This window comes from Malus domestica, chromosome 02 (assembly GCF_042453785.1).
Source record: "Malus domestica chromosome 02, GDT2T_hap1".
In the NCBI taxonomy this organism is placed as follows: Eukaryota; Viridiplantae; Streptophyta; class Magnoliopsida; order Rosales; family Rosaceae; genus Malus; species Malus domestica.
The window spans coordinates 16350079-16370026 of NC_091662.1; the positions used below are offsets into that span (position 1 = coordinate 16350079).

General features: G+C 40.1%; 1 protein-coding gene across 2 annotated transcripts; it reads right to left on the reverse strand.

The window, feature by feature from the left end:
• Positions 1 to 14443: 14443 nt before the first annotated feature.
• Positions 14444 to 19262, reverse strand: LOC103403957 (phototropic-responsive NPH3 family protein NPY2-like). Of its 2 annotated transcripts, none has more exons than XM_008342813.4 (5): positions 18804 to 19262; positions 17741 to 18389; positions 16918 to 16987; positions 15520 to 16683; positions 14444 to 15294 (listed from the first exon to the last, which is right to left on the reverse strand). In XM_008342813.4, exons 2-5 carry the CDS (start codon positions 17800 to 17802, stop codon positions 14707 to 14709), a joined length of 1884 nt encoding a protein of 627 aa, XP_008341035.2. In that variant the 5' UTR covers positions 17803 to 18389; positions 18804 to 19262; the 3' UTR covers positions 14444 to 14706. The 2 variants fall into 2 exon arrangements, with proteins under 2 accessions (XP_008341035.2, XP_008341028.2); XM_008342806.4 differs by having other exon boundaries at positions 17741 to 18392; positions 18804 to 19249.
• Positions 19263 to 19948: the final 686 nt, after the last annotated feature.

Here is a 19948-nt window from a genome sequence, read left to right on the forward strand (position 1 = left end):
CGACACGGTTATTTTTGGCCAAGAATATTGAAGGATTGTATCGAGTTCGCACAAGGGTGCATACAGTGTCAGATTCATGGTCCTATACAGCGGGTCCCGGCCGAGTCATTACATTCGATCACTAAACCATGGCCGTTTAGAGGATGGGCCATGGACTTAATCGGCAAAATCACACCATCTTCCGAGGCTACCAAGCACGCATGGATACTGGTAGCAACCGATTACTTCACTAAGTGGGTCAAAGCTAAATCGTATGATGAGCTAACGTCTAAAGAAGTTTGCGACTTTGTGGAAGAACACATTGTGACTAGATTCGGTGTACCAAAAATGATTATAACTGATAATGGCACAATCTTTACAGCCGAGAGGCTGAGAGAATATACGGCAAGTTTGAAAATCCGGCTTGAACAGTCTACACCGTATTATCCACAAGCAAATGGGCAGGCCGAGGCAAGTAACAAAGTATTGATCGGCATTCTCGAGAAAATAATAAAAGAAAGGCCTGGCATGTGGCATTTAAAGTTAAACGAGGCTTTGTGGGCATATCGAACATCGCTCCGATCGGCGACTGGGACAACCCCGTATGCACTAACCTACGGACACGACGCAGTGTTACTAGTCGAGCTAAGCATAAATTCGTTATGAATGATTGAACAAAGTAGTTTGTTCAGCGCCGAATACAATCAGTCCATGAGACAGGAGTTGGAAGACTTGGAAGAAGCGCGACTCGATGCTTGTAACTTGCTGGTGGCACAAAAATAGATTACCGAGCGAGTATACAATCAAAAGGTCCGGAAGAAAACATTTGGCGAAGGTGAATTAGTTTGGCAAACGGTGTTGCCCACAGGAATTAAAGACCCTAGGTTTGGCAAATGGTCGCCAACTTGGGAGGTCCTTTCGTTGTACATAAGGTTCTCGGCAAATGCGCGTATCATCTTAGAGACCGGACTGGTTTAGTTCACAAATTGCCAATCAATGGGAAGTTTTAAAGAAGTATTATCCAGTCACATGGGAGATGCAGGAATAGAAATTCGTTTCATTAAGGCTGATGGAAAAAATACACAATGATGTAATCGATCAGTTTACATTTAAGGTGAAGAATGAAGAAGAGTGCCGAGAAGAGCCTTCAACTCCAGCCACCTCACCTCGCCCATTATGACCTCGGCCTGCCGGTTCTTCTTGTCCATTTTCAACTGCTCGATTCATTTTGTGCTCGCCGCATACTCGGTTAAACAAGCCTTGCCGCCCGACTTGAAGTCCTTAGCAAGCTCGGAAGTAATGGCCGACCTTCGTTTCGCCAATTCAGCCATTTGACGGTCGAGGTCGGCCAAGGCCTCTCCTTTTGCCTTTAAAGCATCAATCCTTGGACGGAGAGTATCTTGGACGGCTGTGGCAGTTTGCAGGTCTTGTTCGACTTTCAGAACGCTCCCGAAGATACTAAAGGTCTCCGGAACCCGCTCCAAGGTAGACGACGCCTGAACGATAGCCTCGCCGCTCAGTTGACCTTCAGCTCCGAGGTCGTTTAGACATGCACCGAGCAACTCAAGGCCTTTGCATTCGAGTGCTTGTGACGCCGAAAGGGACAAGACCTCTCGCAACCGAGCTAGATCAGTTGAGTCAGCAGCTTTAGCTGTGGTAGCCGAATGACCAGCCCCTCCAGTGGTGCTGGACAAGAGGGCTTTGAATTCGACTTCCGATGAAGCCTACACACAAAATCAGGTTAAGCTCAAGAAAATCATAAAAAGATAACAATAAGGTTTTGTTTTTTAAACCTGCCGAGATGAGACTTCGGCCATGTCTTCAGGATCATTGCTCGAACCTAAAGAACTTAATGGTCGAGCCCAGTATCTTAGATTGCTTCTCAGCTCACGCGGCCGATGGAGGTTATCTACATTCGATGGCCACTGAGGCGGCCAAGAGACATAAATAACACCCTTCGGTGCATAGAATTTTCGATGAAAAGAGTGTACAGGCACCTGACAGTTAGTATTTTCCTGGTTTAAAGTTCTATAACAGAAAATAATCAAGGAAAGGCGGTAGAAGGTACTTACGAAGGCCGAAGTGGCTTCCTGCGGAGGAATATCGAAGTCCTGGTCCTGAGGATGAACGGGCGTTTCCACCATCGCCTTTGGTTCTCCAGCAGGTCGTTTTCCACGGTTGACCGTAGAAGGGCCGACCGGGACAGCCGTTTCAGACGCAGAATTAAGGTCCTGGTCTTGTGGAGGAGTGGGCGTTCCTGTCGCCGTTGCGGGCTCTCCAGCCGGTCGTTTGCCACGGTCGGCCGTAAGAGAGCCGACTTAGACAGCCACCTCGGATTCAGGAGGAGGTTGATGACGGGATCGAGGGCAACTCGCCAGTGGAACTTCGTCGCTCCCCTCACTCTCTTCCAGAACAAAGACCGAGGGTTTTGGATTTGCAGGGGAAGTTCTCTCGGTCGCAGGGACTGCCTTTTCCAGGACAGGTGCAGCAACTAGTTTACCAACTTCAGAAACAGGCCGTGCTTGGACCGTTTCTTTGGCCAGAATTGACCGTTTCCTGACCAGGGCTTGGGCGATAGGGGGAGAAGGGGAAACGTTGGGAGTCGTCGCTCCCGTAGTTTGACTAGAGATGACGTGAATCTCCCATTCTCCTTTCTTCACCAGCTTTTTGATCCGTTTGGCGGGCCAAGAAGGTTCGATGGTCGGCTCGACTTCTTGACGAGGCCGTTTGCTCAACAAGGCCTGCGCAGCAGTCTTTGCTTTCTTGGAAACGACCGATTTTCTCTCGGCCGCAGCGGCAGCAACCACCACCACTTTTTTCAACGAGCGGCTACCTGAGAAAGTAAAAGCAAATAAGCAAAGCAGATCAGTAGTTCAAGGTTGAAGGAAAAAGACAGAAGTAAACCGTTACCTTGGGCTTGGGGAGCAGAAGCCTTCTTAGGTCAACCACCGAAGAGGTTATTCAAAACAATTTCAACCGAAACACCAAAAAACTACTTAGTATACTGTTCCCACCAGTCACCGAAGGTGTCAGTGCAAAGGGTCTCTGGAGTGGCCGGTCGAAGGTGGAATTTCTGGCACCGCTCCTGGAACTCCCTTTTGGCGTCAGTGCATTCCTTCTCTGAAGAGACAGGTTCACGTCTGTGGCTTAGGACCGACTTTAAGGAAAGAAGAGGGACCGGACAACCTTGGAGATAGCCAAACTGCCGAAAGAGGAAGTTGGGATGATACACTTCCCAACTCGCTCAGCGACCCTCACAGTCGAGAGGCAGGTCGCGGGCAAAAACGAATGACCCCCAAGACTGACGAAGGTTAGCATCTTCGTCCGCACCTCATGATGTGGTAGGAAGTCTGATCGACGAAGGGTATTCTCAACGACGACAGATCAAGAACTCGTCATTAGAAAGGTCGTCGAGAACGGAGAAGTATCTGAATACTTCTTCGGCTTGGTGATGGGGGATTGGCCGAAAAGCCAATTGAAGGTCGAGCGCTTCCCTGGGCGAGAAATCAGCAATCGTTGGCCGAAGAGGAGCAAAGTAGACCTGCAGCCAGAGTTGGAAGACCCAGAGGGGCACATTCTGCTGAGGATCGACCTTATCCTGAATCGCTTCCGCCAAGCAGCGCAGAAGATGAGCAAGAATGGCCGGGCTAAGTGCCAAAGTGTGACCACTAGCTAGGGCCTCTGCCACTGGCATGTTCTCGACCAGACACTTATTAGATTTGGTACAACAAATAAATTTGTTGTACCAATAGAAGAGGAAAGCCTCGTGTTCTCCTTCTCGCAGAGCCTCTTCTCATCGACCGGCGAAATAGAGGTAAAGGGTGTTGTAGTTGAAGAAGTTCTTGTGAAGCTTATGAACCTCTTCCTTCGAGGGTGTTTGGCCTTCACCGCTTAGTGTCTCAATGGCCCGTCTGTCGAAGAGCACCTTCAAATTGAGGTTCGACGGGTACCCAGGGAGGGCAGAGTCGACTGGGATTCCAGTCGGGGAAGTCCCCAGGATGGCAGTAAGGTCGAGGATGGTGGGGCCAATAAGGCCGAGAGGGAGGACCATGGTGTTAGTGGCCGAACACCAAAAGCATAAAGCCGCTAGGAGAAGCTCCTTGTCCAGAATGACCTCCATAGACGAAAGGCGAATGGCGTCGTAGATGCCTAGGGCTTTCCATTGCTCGCCAAAGATTTTTTCCATTCGACCAACCCAGGCTGCCCAGGTTGAAGTGGTCGAAGGCCAAGAGCCTTAGGGCCTCGCTACATCCCACTTCGACCAGTCGAACCCTTGTAGCAAGGGTGATAGGCAATGCTCCTGGAGAAGTCCAGTAATGGTTGATGGCATTGCCGCCTTAAAGAGAGGACTCAAGATTTGATGAGGGGTGCTCATGTCGCTCTTAAATCGGATGGTCTTGATTGAACTCTGATCGATGATCTTCTGGCATTGGTCACACTCCTTGGAAAGCTTGGAGATAAAGGAGGCCATGATGAATGATTTGAAGGAATGACAAGAAAAGAACTTTCTGGGTTAAAGGTTGAAGACGAAAATCTGGAAGGAAGATATGCACTGGAGAGCAATGGCAAGAAATTCAGAAAATTTAAAAGCGTAAAAGTATAAATGAGAGGATTTCGGTATTTATAGGACGATGGAGGGAATGGCAATCGTTCGAAATTCAAAATGAAGGGTAAAATCGATCGAGAAATTCGCTAATCATTATGAACATTCAGAAGATCCAGTTGAGAAGACCGAGGGTTTCGTGTTTCGAGAGACGCACGATTGCGTGTGGCGGCGAGATTTATGGTGAAAGACGGTTTGGCGTCTGCACGATGCTGAATGGTTCGCAGATCGAGGCGGCATGGTGGCGTTTAGCAATAAGGCCATGATGATATGACGGTTCAGGGACACGCTTCAAACGTCATTATTAGGGACTAGCCCTATAAAAGAATGCCACGTAGTGTGGTGGTTAGCAAGATCAAGATCGTGCAATCATGCTCAATAAATGCGCCTTGGGAATAAGAGCATTTGAGTTTTGAGTTTTAATTTCGCTTCTTCAAGGCCGGAGCTCGACCAGAGGGTTCATGCCGAGGACCTCAGAAGCGAGAGGGTAATGTTTGGGCCCAAAATATTAGTTTGGGCCGAGTATAGAATCATTCTCGCCCCGGAAGGCCTTACGATAAGGGTATCATGGATCGTGGGCCTCCAAACCTAGGACGGCTAGGTCATGACGCAAGACAAGTCAAGTCCTGGTGCAATAAAGAGTCTCGGCATGATTAATAACCCAAAAGCGAATCCGGCTCAATTAAGGACTAGGTTCACAATCATAGAGAAAATAGGACTGGTCGAGTTGGCGTTTGATCAGGAGAAGAAGACTTACTCCGAGTAGGGTTTTGACTCGACTTTAAAGGTGTCCAGTGCTATAAATAGAGGAGGCTGTGCAACAAATAAAGCTCTCCAATTCAACACACAAAACTGCCATGCGCAAACTCTCTCAACAACTTTGAGATTTTTTATTCTCTCTTTTCGCTTACACATCTTCCGTTGGCATCAACAGCACTGTGAAAGCAACCGGTGATATCTTAAGTTGGCATAGATAGCTTTATCACTGTAGAATCAGCCGGTCTTGCAGCATTTTCCGTTGGCATCAACAGCACTACGGCGAGGACGGTTGATTACCTATCCAAGTCTCGGTCGAGAAGGATTTCTGAATCCTTATTGGTCGAGGTCATCTCATCAGCCTTCTCGGCAAAGTGAGGTGTTACAGTTGTTACATTCGGCACATTGAAAGCCGAATTCGATTCGTGAACTTTGTAAGAATAGTAGCCTTGTCTTCAGGCTCGAGAATCCAAAAGGCCAAGACGTGTTCCTTTCTCGGCCGCAATCGCAAGACGCAGAAGTCAGTAGCGCGACCCAACGCTAACATCAACAAATTTTACTCTTCGACCGAGCTCGGCCGACGAGTTGGCACGCCCCGCATTCACCGAAGGACGTAGTTAGCTTATAGATTACTCGGCATGTGTGCCACGTAGGCTTAGTAGTTTTTAGGGTCAACACTTATATTACAAAATATTCGTTAATGTTTTTGAACCCAATTAGATGTCTTAAATATTTCCAATTTGGCTAATATTTTGCAAGGATGATCTATGAGGTGCAACTTGAAAAATAGACGATTCAGACCGTTAAAGTTCAATGTGGTGTCAACCCCACAACTAATCCCCATTTTTATAAAAAAAAAATGAAGATCATTTCCTTTAAAGGCTTCCTCTATGTAATTGGGCGCAAATTTAAATATTATATGTGTAGGACTCACTTAAGTGGATCATGAAGAAACATCAGTCATACTATAATGTAATTGTAAAGTAACCTTTTAATTTAATAATTAACCATTGCTATATGGGAATACCTTCTCCTTTAGTTAATTTGGTTAGGTTTTCTGTTTAACAACGTCTAGAATCGAAAACTGAAAGATTTTGCATTATAAAAACTAAAAGGTAACACATCAGTTTGATCACTTTCAGAATGATTTAGAAATTGGGCAATGATCTATTGGGGCTGTTACCAACTATTGGTTTACTATAATCTTGTCAGTTAACAAACTGAGCGAGTGCGAATCGGCTTCTTTTATAAGAGTGAGCAACAACAGGTATAGGACTTGTTTGGTATACATGTGCTAGAGTTTAGTAATTACAAAACTTATGTGGCACGCAAGGCGAGTAACTACTAAACTAATTACATTCTTCTGCGGTATTGCCGATGCAGGTGTGCCAATTCACTATTGATCTTGGACAGGGGCGAATAGGATGATTGTAGTGTTGTGGTGATGAAACGCGTTATCAACTTTTGGCCAAGGAAGGAACACTCTCGACCTTGGATTCTAGAACCTGAAGACAAGGCTATGCAATTCACTACTAAGTTTAGGATCTTCTGCACTAGGTTCGGCTGCTTCAACTATATGTGTAAAGATATAGGTGTGCTGAAGGAATCAAGCTGTAGAGACAAATATGCTCAAAGGAGATGAGCATCTTTACGGTAAAAGTAGTTTGGCCGTTTGAATGCCAAATAATGGAATTTTACTAAGGGATAAAAACACTTTAACATACTTGCAAGAGAACAAGGTAATTGTAGTATAAATGGTTCAAGTAAGGTTATTCTCTACAAGAATTGATATGAATAATTTGTAATTAAATGAATCCTTAATTAATTATTTGAAATAGATTTATAAGAAGAATTGAGATTGTGAAATTAAAAGATAAAAAAAGAAATAAAAGAATTAAAAGTGAAAAAGAATTAGGTTCGGCAAAAATAGAAAAGAATAAAACAGTTTTTGGAAAATTCAATTATAAACGGGACTAGAATTTACCGTCGCCATTAACAATCCTATATAATTCTACCAATTAGTTATGAATAACACATGCAAACTTTGGAGATTGAATTTTTTTAATGCATATTCTCCTCGTGATGTTCAAGCGAAAAAGTATATCTAACATGCAATTTGTCTGTAATGTTCAGATCAAATGTAAATGCAAGACTCATTAAGTTTTGTGAAAACTCTTCGAAAGGCCATGCAACCCTTAAAAGCGTAATGTTTGCCTTAGGTGAAGTTACAATTATCAATCACAAAAAGCTCTCCTCAATATTTCAGGGTGATGTTCCAATAGAAAATACATCAAATTACTTATCTAAATATCCTAATGGTGATCAAGCATTAAGAAATATATAGATAGTTTAAAGGCAGTGATTAATAATTCAAAGTAAGCATGCATAATTTCATAAGCAAATTGATAAAAAAAAAAAAACTACATACCCATGCTAAGGCTCGTAACCATCGCCCTAATAAAAGGGAATTAGTTACGCATTACCATAATTGAAAAGAAAAAATATCATTAAGAAGAAAAGATAGAAAACACCCTTGAAAGAAGAATACAAATCGCTAAAGGCAGCCAAGTTCTCTAAATTGATGCGTAGAGAAACCTTAATGGTCAGCTGGTGCTTATAAACAACACCTTATTCCTAATCCTACCTAATTAAGGTCTTCTAGAAAACGAGGAAACAAAATAACAAAAGGATAACTTAAAATTACAATCCTAATCTAACTAGGCAATCTACCTTGTCAGAAATACTTCACGTTTCTGGACCAAACCAACACCAAATCTGGCTCAACAGATTTTATTTTTAAAGATCAGGGCGTCCTCTACAACTTTGTAGAAGGGTCCAACTCCAGAGAATATCATATTCATGCTCAAAAGTCACAACTAAGTCCAATAGGTCAATCTGCCAACATTGAGCACTGGTCCTTTTAACTACTCCAACTAGAGATTCTCAAAAACTCCATCATTTCACCACTTTTTGCATATAATAAAGTCACATGTCCTACATTTGAAATATAAAACAAAGTATCAAAATCTCACCAAAATAATAACCAAAATATACTAAGAATAGGGTAAAATATGTAATATGAAATCGTCATCACCAAAATCTGAAATGCACTTGTGAGTAACTAATCATGGGACACCTCACTTCGCTGGGAAAGCTGATGAGTTGACCTCTTTCAACGAAAGTATATGTATGCTCTTCGTCGGCTAAGACTTGGGATAGATAACAAATTGAATTGGAAGTAGTATTGTTTAACCAAACTGAAGGTACTCCTAGATCGACTGATTCTAGGGCTCAAGTGATGTTCAACCGAACTGAATATGTTGTCGGTTAGCCAACCTAGTGATGTTCAACCGAACTGAATGTGTATAGACAAAGGAGTTAGTGAACCAATTAATGTCTTTATCAGATTTAAGAAGATTCCGTATAGAGCATTTATATATTGAGTTGAAGATCCCTTCTACGTTGTAAAACCACTTGTATTTATATAGACATGCTTTGCCTTGGATGGTAAGTTGTAGAAACAATTTTAGTTCCGCGTAGAAACAATCTGGAGCTTCATCCCATCCTAATTTCACGAATCCTCACAAATAATTATAACCATTTGATGGTGACTATCCCACCCTGATCCTGATCTTTATTTGAAGGTAATGATTATCTTATGAGAAGCCTAGAACAAAACATCATCGGATGCTAGCCATGTATTTTAGCCAAGACCACGTGACAAATGTGTACATGCTAATCCCATCTTTTACCAGCCAAAGATGACCATCTTTTGTCTCATCTTCGTGCTAATTCTTTGGCTGATCCCAACCTAAAGTCTATGTTCTCCTGTTTGCATATCCATATACACCCAACCAACCTCATGCAGAGTAAAACTTCTATTGCAAATAAATTGTATAGATACTTGTTGACATCTGATTACGTACTTATCTTCCCTTTGTCTGAAAATAACATCAAAATACATGGCAGCAACACACATAAATTCCGTGCACCATTGGACTCTTCTTACTCCTCCGATACGCAAAAGATAATTCCACAATATCATCATGGTAATTCAACCAAGATAAAAATTTGAATTTCCCTTAATTAATACCCATCATTATACTCAATTCAACGACCTCAATTGCACGGTCCGATGACATAATATTGAGTTCAAACAACATGATTGAATTGAAATAAAGAATTCTCAAATTTCAGGGCATACTTAATATGGAAGTAACAATTTTTTTATTTAGAGAGGATTAAAAGAGAATTAGCTATGAAAAAAAAAATCATCTCCTCTAATCTTTTCATTTTAAGGAGTTTTTTTGTTTTTTTTTTTTTGTTTTTTTTTTGTTTTTTTGTCAACACATTTCAAAAAGAATTAGAATCGATAAGTTTTCTTCATGAGCAACCCACCTTCTATTATCTAGGTGGCCATAATTTCATATGTTCTTCCTTTAACATCTTTAAATTTGTAATCCATTTCAATGCAATTATGTGTACCAAACGATTAAAGGTGGTAGGATTAAACACTTTGGAATTTTTAGTACATATATTAAGAGTAATGCTATTCATACCATGTTTTGTACCACATTTTCATACCACCTTAGGTGGCATTTGATGTGGACAGCCACATCATTTGAATTAATCAAATTTTTAAATTTAGTTCATTATTTAATAAACTAATAATTAAGAAAAACTAGTTAATTAAATGATGATTGTGGTATACAATGAGTCTTTCTCCTTCCTTTGCTTGGGTTTTGCAAATTTTTCAAATGATGTGGCTCTTCACATCAGATGCCACCTAAGATTGTATAGAAATGTAGTATAAAAACATGATATAAATAGCATTACTCATATATTAATCTTTAATGAATATTGTTGATTTGCTTTTCCGGGTTGTGTTCTTGTAATAAAGTTCGTGTGTTGTACACATCTCTTATGTATTGTTGTGTTTTTTTAAAGAATATCTTGATGAATAAGCGAGTTATAAACTATATATTTCAAATTAACCAACTATTTTACCCTTATTTTATTTATTGCAACATCTTTTTCAAGTGGGATTCAAGGAAGATTGTGAATACATAGATAAACAAACATAGGGAGATCTTCTCTTCATATTTTCCCCTCTCCCTCTCCCTCTCTCTCTCTCTCTCTCTCTCTCTCTCTCTCTCTCTCTCTCACACACACACAAAGTCCAAAGTGAACTGCTACTGTACGTGATCTCTGTTGATGCTTTGGACTTCAAAAGTTTCCTGGGTAATCCTGAGAAATGCTTCCATCGATCTTAGCTGACGGCCAATCAAAAGCTAATCATCATTCAGTTGAAAATAAATGGTCATAAACGAAGAACCAACCCTGAATTTAAGCATCTCCATACTTATATGTACTCAACAAAGATAGATTATTGTAAGAAAGTTCGTATTGTATCCTAAATTCCTAATTAGTTCCTATGTGTACGATGTTCGCGAGCACGCGTAATCCAACTTAGCAACAAAACAATAATCTTGGCATAAGACCGATTATTTTAGGATTAATAGGCAGCACTATAAAAAGAATTAGGTAAGTTGGGGAGAAAAATATAAGGCAACTTCTAATTACCGGGGTCGTTTTCATTAATATATGGTAAACTAAACCTAATTGCATATAATATATTAAGATATCTAGCTTAGCAAGTGTGGAAGCTCACTATCCAAGTCCTGTCTTTTTTAAGTTTAGTAGGAAAAGATGTTCAAAAGGAAAAGGATTTTGTCAATGCCATTATTTGGGTTGACACTACCCCTATTTTTTTTTTTTTGGTGGGGTTGTGGTAAAAAAGTCTGGTCGGCCTTATCTTTTGCGGGTCTTCTTGGCAAGTCAATGGCCAAACGGCTAAATTAAAACCTTTTTTGTTTAAGTGGTGGTGTTTTGTGGTGTGATGTGAGTTTTGTAGAGAGCATCTTCTTTTGAGGTCTTCCACTTTGTTTAAGTTTCAATGGACTAATTGCTTTTTCTCTTTCGATCGAATCCCACAAAAATTAAGGGAGATGATAAAAACCCACATTGACTAATTGCTTGCCTAACTCCTTCCAAACCATAAGAAAATATTTGAATTCTTATTGCTTGCCTAACTCCTTCCAAACCATAAGAAAATATTTGAATTCTTATGTTTTGGGAAATTCTCTTTGACCATCTAATCTAACATGCATTGTTTTTATATTAAAAGTTTAACTTATTTTATCAGATTAAATATTCTTATTGAAGTATAATTTTTTTCTAAAGTAAATAGGATATTCATTAAATGGCTACAAAATACGATAGGGTGGCCTTGTTAAAAAAGAGTAATGCTAGCAAAACTAAATTTGTAGACAAAATTTTATAAACTAAATGATGTGGAAGTTGATTATTGGTTTATTACTTAAACGTTGATAAACGTGCTCGTTTTCTATTGATGACACATCATTTAGTTTGCATATTTTGTCTACAAATTTAGTCTCCCTAGCAGTACTCGTTAAACAATTATCAGAAATTTCACTCTGGTTGAAGAAAAAATATGTCATGCATGCAGCAGTAATGTTACATAACTACACAATCCTCTAACAACAGATCAACTAGCATGTCAGAAGGTTCTTCAAACTATATAACGCATGATCCTAAGCCACTCCATTCCGTGCTAGTTGATATTCTTCATTCATAACCCAAAGGTACGAGTGGTTCTCGGCTTGTTGCTTCAAGGCTGTCAACACCATCAACAAATCACTTTCGAAGGTATATGATTTAACGTAACAATTTGTCGTTATCACCTACGTGTAATATATTTGATAAGAGAACATTATTTTTAGGGTTGTGATTTTCACACACCCTTAACTACTTTTCCCACACCTCTCCTTATTTTTTAATAGTTAATTGGTTTCCTACTATTTAATCTTCCATATATACCCTTCCTACTTTTTTATGGTAATTAATGAAAGATTAAATAGGGAGAGGGTATATATGGAAGAATAATTAGTAGGATACCAATTAAGTACTAAAAAATAGGGAGGGGTGTGGGAAAAGTAGTTAAGGGTGTGTGAAAATCACAACCCTATTTTTATGTAAACTTGTTGGTTAATGAAACATATATGAGTTAGGCTAGTTGGCCAGAGCCGTGCGTTCATCCCCTTATACTTAGCTGAATCACCCTCTATATAGATTTTTGTAGTTTAGAATACTCATACTTCCTATTTTGTCAGTGTAAAACGATTATAGAGAGCATTCTGCTTCTAGTGTTGCAGCAATCTCCAACCCACTGGACGGTCACACCACCCACCGCCACCGACAGTTTCTTGCACCGCGGATGAGCTTTCTTCTTCCCACCATCGACAATTTGTTACACTGTCAAAGTTTTGAGTTTGATTCTTTGTCCAATATCACTTGTATATAAACAAAAATTTAAGAAAATAGAAATAAAAACGCGTCTTTAGCGAACTTTTTGGATAAGGCCTTTAAATACCAGGTCAAACATTCAACAAAGTAGGTTTTCAGCCTTTCACAACATTTGATCGACTGATATTGGTACTAAGTAGGGGTGGTTCGGTATGGGATCCCATACCGAAACCTTTGTCCCGATTCCCAAACCAAAATTTTCGGGAATCCCAATTTCAATACCGATCCCAAACCAAATTTTCGGGAATCCCAATTTTCGGGAATCCCGAAATAGTTTCGGGATTTCGGGACAAATCGGGAATCCCGAAATGATTTTGGGCTTTTGGGCTTTTGGGCTTTTGGACTAAAATATTATGTTTTTGGGCTAAAATTGAACCTTTTAACACTTTTGGGTTGCAATTTGCTAAGAAGCCCGTTGCAATATGTGCCAATTGCAAGTTATGTCAATTTAAATGTAGATGCTACAATTGCAAGACTTTGCCAATCTGGATTCAAATGTAGATGCTACAATTGCAAGACTCTGTCGATTTAAATCATTCATACAGAAATATGTGCAACTATTGAAGCCTTCATTTTCTATGGACTCTATCGATCTAAATATATATTTAAAAATTAAATAATATATATATTTTTTTTCGGTTCGGTTTGGGAATACCGAAATCCCAAAAACTTGAGACCGATTCCCGTACCGAAATTTCGGGATCGGTTCGGTATTGGGTACCGAAATTTTCGGGAATTTCGGTTTGGGATTTTTTCGGTTTGGTTTCGGGAATTTTTCGGTTTGGTTTGGGATTTTTGGGATTTTTTTCCAGCCCTAGTACTAAGTGTGGCCAATTTAGGTTGAAAAATGGAAAACGTTTTTCTCGTTGCCATAGTGCGCTTTTGGTTGTAGCAGAATTTCTCCCCTGAGCACGTGCTGTGTATGGGGGTTTAACACCCATCAGATCCGTTCGTTTAAGAGCCTTAGAAGTGGAAGGCTAGGATTTTATTTCCAAGACACCATGCGCACATGTGAATAAGAGCCGTTAGATTACACTACCCAACCTTCCAGAGCCCCCAACAATTCAACACAAAACCAAAATATAATTTATACCAAAAACGAAGGCAAAAAGGAGAAGTGAAAAAAAGGGTTGAGATGTTTACCAAACGAAAAAGGGACCATCTTGGTCTTGGCCCCTCAACGAGGATTGAAAAAGAAAAGTTTCATGATTAGCATAGACATTAAACAATGGGAAGAAGCATGTATGAAGTTTTGGGTCACAAGCAACATCGGATAACACTCTCTGGAAAAGATTAGTTTGGCAATGTCATTGACGAGTTACTAACTAGTACTAAATTTGTATCAAGTTCGATACCTAATTAATGACTTGCGTATTGTGTGGCTCTATCTTCCTCCCCCTTATAGTAGAATATTGTTGCCTAAATAATGATTTGATGTGTGGTTTAGACTCACAGTGCTTTATAACCGGAGATATATTCGTTTGTCTCTACCGCGGTTATCATGTGACTAGACACAAGAATTTACCCCCGGTTGTAGCATAAATTTTCTCTATATGGTGAGATTACTGGAGGGTATGACACTTGGATGAATATATAGGACATAGTCTTGCCTGAAAGTCGCATGATATTGCAGCAGTTGCTCTGCTTAGACTAGAAGAGTTGATGACAATTGCCAATTTTGCACTAAAGTAAATAAAAGCCCAAGGAAGAGAGATGCAATTACAAGAAGAAACTTCTACTTGGCTGTTAGAACTGAAAACCAACAGGTAGTCTGGGAACATAAATGTGATCATGAGCTCTTCTTACAAGAAATGAAATACCGAATCTCTTTTCTTCTCCAACAACACGACCTCTTTGGCTCAAAATCTGAGTGGAAAATCAGCTAAAACATGTCAGTTGATTCTATTCTCCTGATGTCAGATACGCGAGGCGGTTTTACAAGTCAACAGTGTATACTTTTAATCTACTAAGCATGCCTGTAACTAAGACACCGAATTCCTCCTACTCCTCGAACAGGTGGATTTTGTTTCTTCTGCATTGCTAGAAGACCCAGGGCTCTCTGATGTATTAGAACTGCTGATTTCACCACTCCTTTCTTTGCTTGACCACAGCTTAGAAAATATCTTTTTCGACATGAACATACCTTTCACTTTACTAGATGGAACTTTTTCAAGATTTTTTGTAGCACCGGGGTTCCCATTTCTATCGCTTCCAACTCCAACTCCTCCATTCACTTCGCCTAACCTTAGAGTAGAAATCTCACATTTTAAACCCTTGATTTCTTCTGCTGTCGGCACAGCATCCCAGTCGTCTGCTGTGTTGGTTGTAGACCTTGAGCTCCCATGAGACCCACCAGGGAGCAAGGCCCTGATGGAGCCTTGTAGATCAGGTGTACTGTTGCCACCGGATGCTGAAGCCCTAATCTGTTCAAAGAAAAGGACCTGCACAACAACTCTTAAGGGCAGCCGCTCATTTTGCACAGCGTGCATGCAGGCATCTACTGACAACTTCCTGCAGTCCATTAATTTGCACATTCTCTTCCTCTCACCCTTGCTGATCCCCGGGTGTTCCTGCATCAACAACCAATGGATCAGTTACATAACTTTGTTCAAAACTGAGAAAGCTCCCTACTGTTAGCTTGTATGTGAGTCTCACATTTAGACTTGAAATTATGTTTACAAAATTCAAGTGAATGATTATGGTAGTTGTGCAGGTTTCATTGGAACAAAGGTACACTGAAGCCTCAACAACCCAAAAAATGAAATGGGGGGGAGAGAGGAGTATCATGAACTAACCTTTAGATACATGTCAATGGCGCGGTAAAGACCATCATGAGTTGGTCTCGAGAAGCTTGATACCATTTCAGCAAGATTGACAAACTTTGACGCGGGTAAGTTGGGATCACGTGAAATCTCAGTAAGATAGCTGTCAACCAGCTTTGCCACCTTCACCTTGGAAGTATCCGATAACCTGGGACTTCTAATCTCCTGGAATTCACTTTCCATTGAAGGATCAGTCTGAGCACTTCGATCGTGTGTCACAAACTCTTCAATTAAGCTCTGCATTATATCAACTTCATATTTTATTGCGTCATCAGTTGGGGCTTGAATCAAAAGATCAGAAACTGTAGCCTCGTCAAGCTGCTGGCCAATTTTGCGAATTAACTCGCATTTTTCGACTTCTCCACATTCCAACAGTCTTGCCGCTTTTAACAATTTAAGTAAGAAACTGCAAGGGACACTGCCTGCAGGAAGTAAGTGGATTACAGTCTCCACCAATGATTTATTCTTTACGACATCCCCCTGAATCATACCCTTGCTAAAACCTGACAACCTTCTGGTAGTATATGCCTTTAAGGCTTCCCCTATTACATCACCAGAAATGCTTCCTTTGGTCTTAATTATTGTTATCACCCGCTTGTATAAATCAAGTTGAAGCCCACAGAGGTCTTCCACCCACCAGTCTTTCGGAACCATCTGTTGTTTTGCCACACCATTCCAGTGTGAATCATCCCCATTATTAGACGGTAGCTTTTTGTGGTTATATGTATATGACCACTCCACCTTGGAAGTATCAATGGTAGCCTTGGAAGCTATGGAATCGAGGCAGTGGCTCACCACCTTAACTTCCTCAGACCATGGAAGAAGAGACTTCGTAGTCTGAAGAACAATAATCGAGTCTTTCCAGCTCCGGAAGATGCTAGAGTTTAGGAACACTTCAACCTTGTAGACTAGGTTTCCTTTATCAATAGTTTCGTACATCTCCAGGTACTCTGCTGCGCATCGAGTTGCAACCACATTGTATGCATTGAGAGTGACAGTCATGCCGTAACAGAACTTGGCACATATTTCAAAAGCAGCAGGTCCGCCAGGAATATCATGGATGTGGATTTCATCGCTGTTTTCATTTGTGGTTGCGACCAGTTTCTGCAGGCGTGCACTCTTGGACAAAAGAGGAAACTACAGAAGCATCACAGTTATATTAGAATGGATCATAAGTAATGTCTTAAAGAACCTAACAAATTAACTAAGGAACTATTGGTGTCCCAAAACGCCATCAATGTGTCTAAATTCAATGCAAGTTTGGCTGGTTAAGTGGTTATGGCAATCAAACAGATGCCATTACATGTTAGAAAACAACAAGCTACCGACCAAAAAGTAGGATCCTGTTTAAAGACCAAACAGGTTTCATACCTTGTGCAAATAAAACTTCACATCTCCGACATTAACAGCTACATCAGTTGCTAACTCAGTTGCGACATATCTGGATGCACAAATGTTCAGGCGTCAATCATAAACTTGACAAAATATGCACCTAATTGAATTAGAATAACCTGAGCAAACACATAACAAGAAGCAGAAATTACACGAGTAACGCTAAGCAGAAAGTTCACCCGATGAAATGTAAATTTTCTTTTAAGTTTAACACAGCACAGGCCATAACCTTTTTAAGACTACAATTTTAAAAATTTTGTTTAGAAAGCATTGTTGAACATGAACGGTGAATAATTAACTTTGATGGAGGAAATGGTTTTGCCTTAACAGTGAGATTTCACATAGTTCTACAATTTTATTTAAACTGATATCAAGTTCGAACATTTCCATCATCAAAACTTCAAATACAGTAACACCGTTGAATCATAAGATAACACTAAAGTCGCATTCCATGACCTTGCAGAACTTAAATCTTGGTTCCTCATATACCTACACAGATAACAAATCTACACCGGAAAAGGCGAGCGAGTCTAAAACGTGAAACAGGATTATTCAGAAATTCCGAAAGTTTTAACTTTTACCTAATCCATGTTGAGTAAATGAGGTCAACTACATTGTGCCTCCACTAAGAGTAAACATCTAAATTTAGGAAAGGACATTGGCACACATCTCACAAACTATGGCAGAGGGTTAAATATACCAACAACCGGGTTAATAGCACACGTTCGATTCATTTTCCAGCAAAAACTAAAGAAACATAAACCATGTTATTGTTACTCAGGTGACAAGATCTGATACTAACCTTATATTGTCTCCGTCGGTCTGAAAGAAATCCGGTTTCGATCCAAGTTTCATGAACTTCATTTTTGGCAAGGAAGAGATCTACTTCTTAGTTCTCTCCTCCACAATTCCTGATTCCTACTAATGCTGCAAATATTCAACCACTGCTGCGAATTCGATACCAAAATCCCCCCGAAAACAAAGGGAAACTCCCCGATAGTGGCGATTGAACAACTGACAACCTTGGATTTTAAGGTAAAAAAAAAAGAACAGATCTTAGGAAAACTTTGGTGTTGTTCTACCTAGTGTGACCGAATCTTTCCCACAAAATGTTCACTTCCCTTGAATGAAAAGAAGGGAAGGGGTTGCTTCCTGAAATGGTTACACGACCCAATGACTGCGGAGAAACAGGGCCAGCTCAGGAGACATTAGCCATTACCAACTGACCATCCCAAAACATATATAATTCTCAAAAATCCAGAAGCAAAAGAAATTTTAAATAAAAAACCCCCACTTGCTTAAAACTGACACCACCGCCCTTGCCCTTATTTGTTTATCCTTCTCTCACTCCAGATATTTGCCTTCTCAATACTTTTATTCAGAACCCAAAACCCTCCACAATCCACATTCCACCACCAAAAAATGTTCCTTCCTCTTTGAAATCAGAACACCTGCTGCAATGGCAATTAGCAAACAATGTTTCTGGTATTAGTTGAATTAAACCACCAGGAAAGTAGACAGAAAGCATCAATTTTGGGGGTGTTTAAGAATCAGCATCAAACACCACCAAGTGGGGGGAAAAATAAAGATGATCAGAATTGGTCAGAATATCCCATGTCGCTTACCAAAAACAAAAAGAATTGAAATTTCATCCAAAGCAACTCATGCCGCAGATTTTCTAGTATGCGACCACGTGATTTTCGAGGAAGGATTCAATGAACAAGATTTAACGGCTAAAAATTCCTAAACATTTCGCTTATGCTGTGATACATATACTAAATGCAAGAAATCTAAGCAAGCACAACTCAATATTAATTTTTGAATTTGCACAAATTTATTTAAACAAGAAAGCACCGAAAACCCACCTGAAATGAAGATCAAGGGGACCAAAACGAGCCAAAAGTTGTCAACTTTTAAAAACTGAATGATGGTATGAAGCAAATGGATCAGAGTGTGCGAAGAGGAAGAGGAAGAAGAAGGAGAAGAAGTGAGGTTCAAAACTGAAGCGTGAGAGTGGGAAGTAGTGGGTTGTGGTCGGTAAAGTACAAGGAATCAAATATTCAGTGGCAGAAACAAACAAACGCAATGAGGCTGCACGATATATGAGTATATCCTTTATCAGAATTAGGGGGAGAGAGAGAAGGCAGCAGCTAGCAAAAGCTGAAATCAGCCCAGAAAGTAGAAAGTAGAGAGAAACCAGGCAAGCAGAAGCGAGAGAAAGAGACCAGCCATAAAAAGGATGAGGTGTTGCTTATCTTTGACAGCCACCAGAGCTACACAAAACACATAAGGCCAACCTCAGTCTGTTCCCACTTCATTCTCTCTCTCTCTCTCTCTCTCTCTTTTGTTATAACCCCTTTTGAATCAGCACCACCGCCCCCACCACGCACATCATTGTCCGTTCCCGACACGTCTAAACGGTTAAAGATGAAATCATGCAACTTTTTTCTTATTCTTTTCTTTTCTATAAACATGCGACTTAACTATAAACATGAACTCATAAATCGTCAAACATTACTTGTTACTTTGTCGGTATTAGTTTAGTGGTACATGCTAAGGGAGATGCAATTAGGATTAGAATGAAAGTTAGTTGCAAGTTAGGCTAAACTTCTACTATATATTACATGTTTATTGTTTATATATAAATATTAAATTTCATCAGAGTTGAAATTAAAACATTTCTCTTACAAGTAAGAAAGAATTTACTAAATCGTATCCTAATTGCAACATGAATTATGTTTTTCATTTCTCAAACACTGAGGTGGGCCAGAAAACATAAGAGCCAATATCTACCTCCACTCTTGTTTATTTTCTTTTGACAACAATAGAGAAATCGATTTGCATATTTACAAAAGACCGATCGCCTCAACTAGCTTCTTATTTTGATTGCCTTCTTCATTAAATTCGACCGACTTACAAACCCAATTATCCGTAAGAACACTATAAAACACATCCAAAGAACTAGCTACATGCCTCACTCCCTTGTCACTAACACCATGTCTTCTTATTC

Excerpts from the sequence above, each read along its gene's own strand:
- LOC103403957 (XM_008342813.4), bottom strand. The coding sequence starts at position 17,802 with ATGAAGTTCATGAAACTTGGATCGAAACCGGATTTCTTTCAGACCGAC. Across the intron at positions 16,988-17,740 it reads ACCGACGGAGACAATATAAG|ATATGTCGCAACTGAGTTAG; the intron begins GTTAGTATCAGA and ends TTGTGCATCCAG. Across the intron at positions 16,684-16,917 it reads TGAAGTTTTATTTGCACAAG|TTTCCTCTTTTGTCCAAGAG; the intron begins GTATGAAACCTG and ends ATGCTTCTGTAG.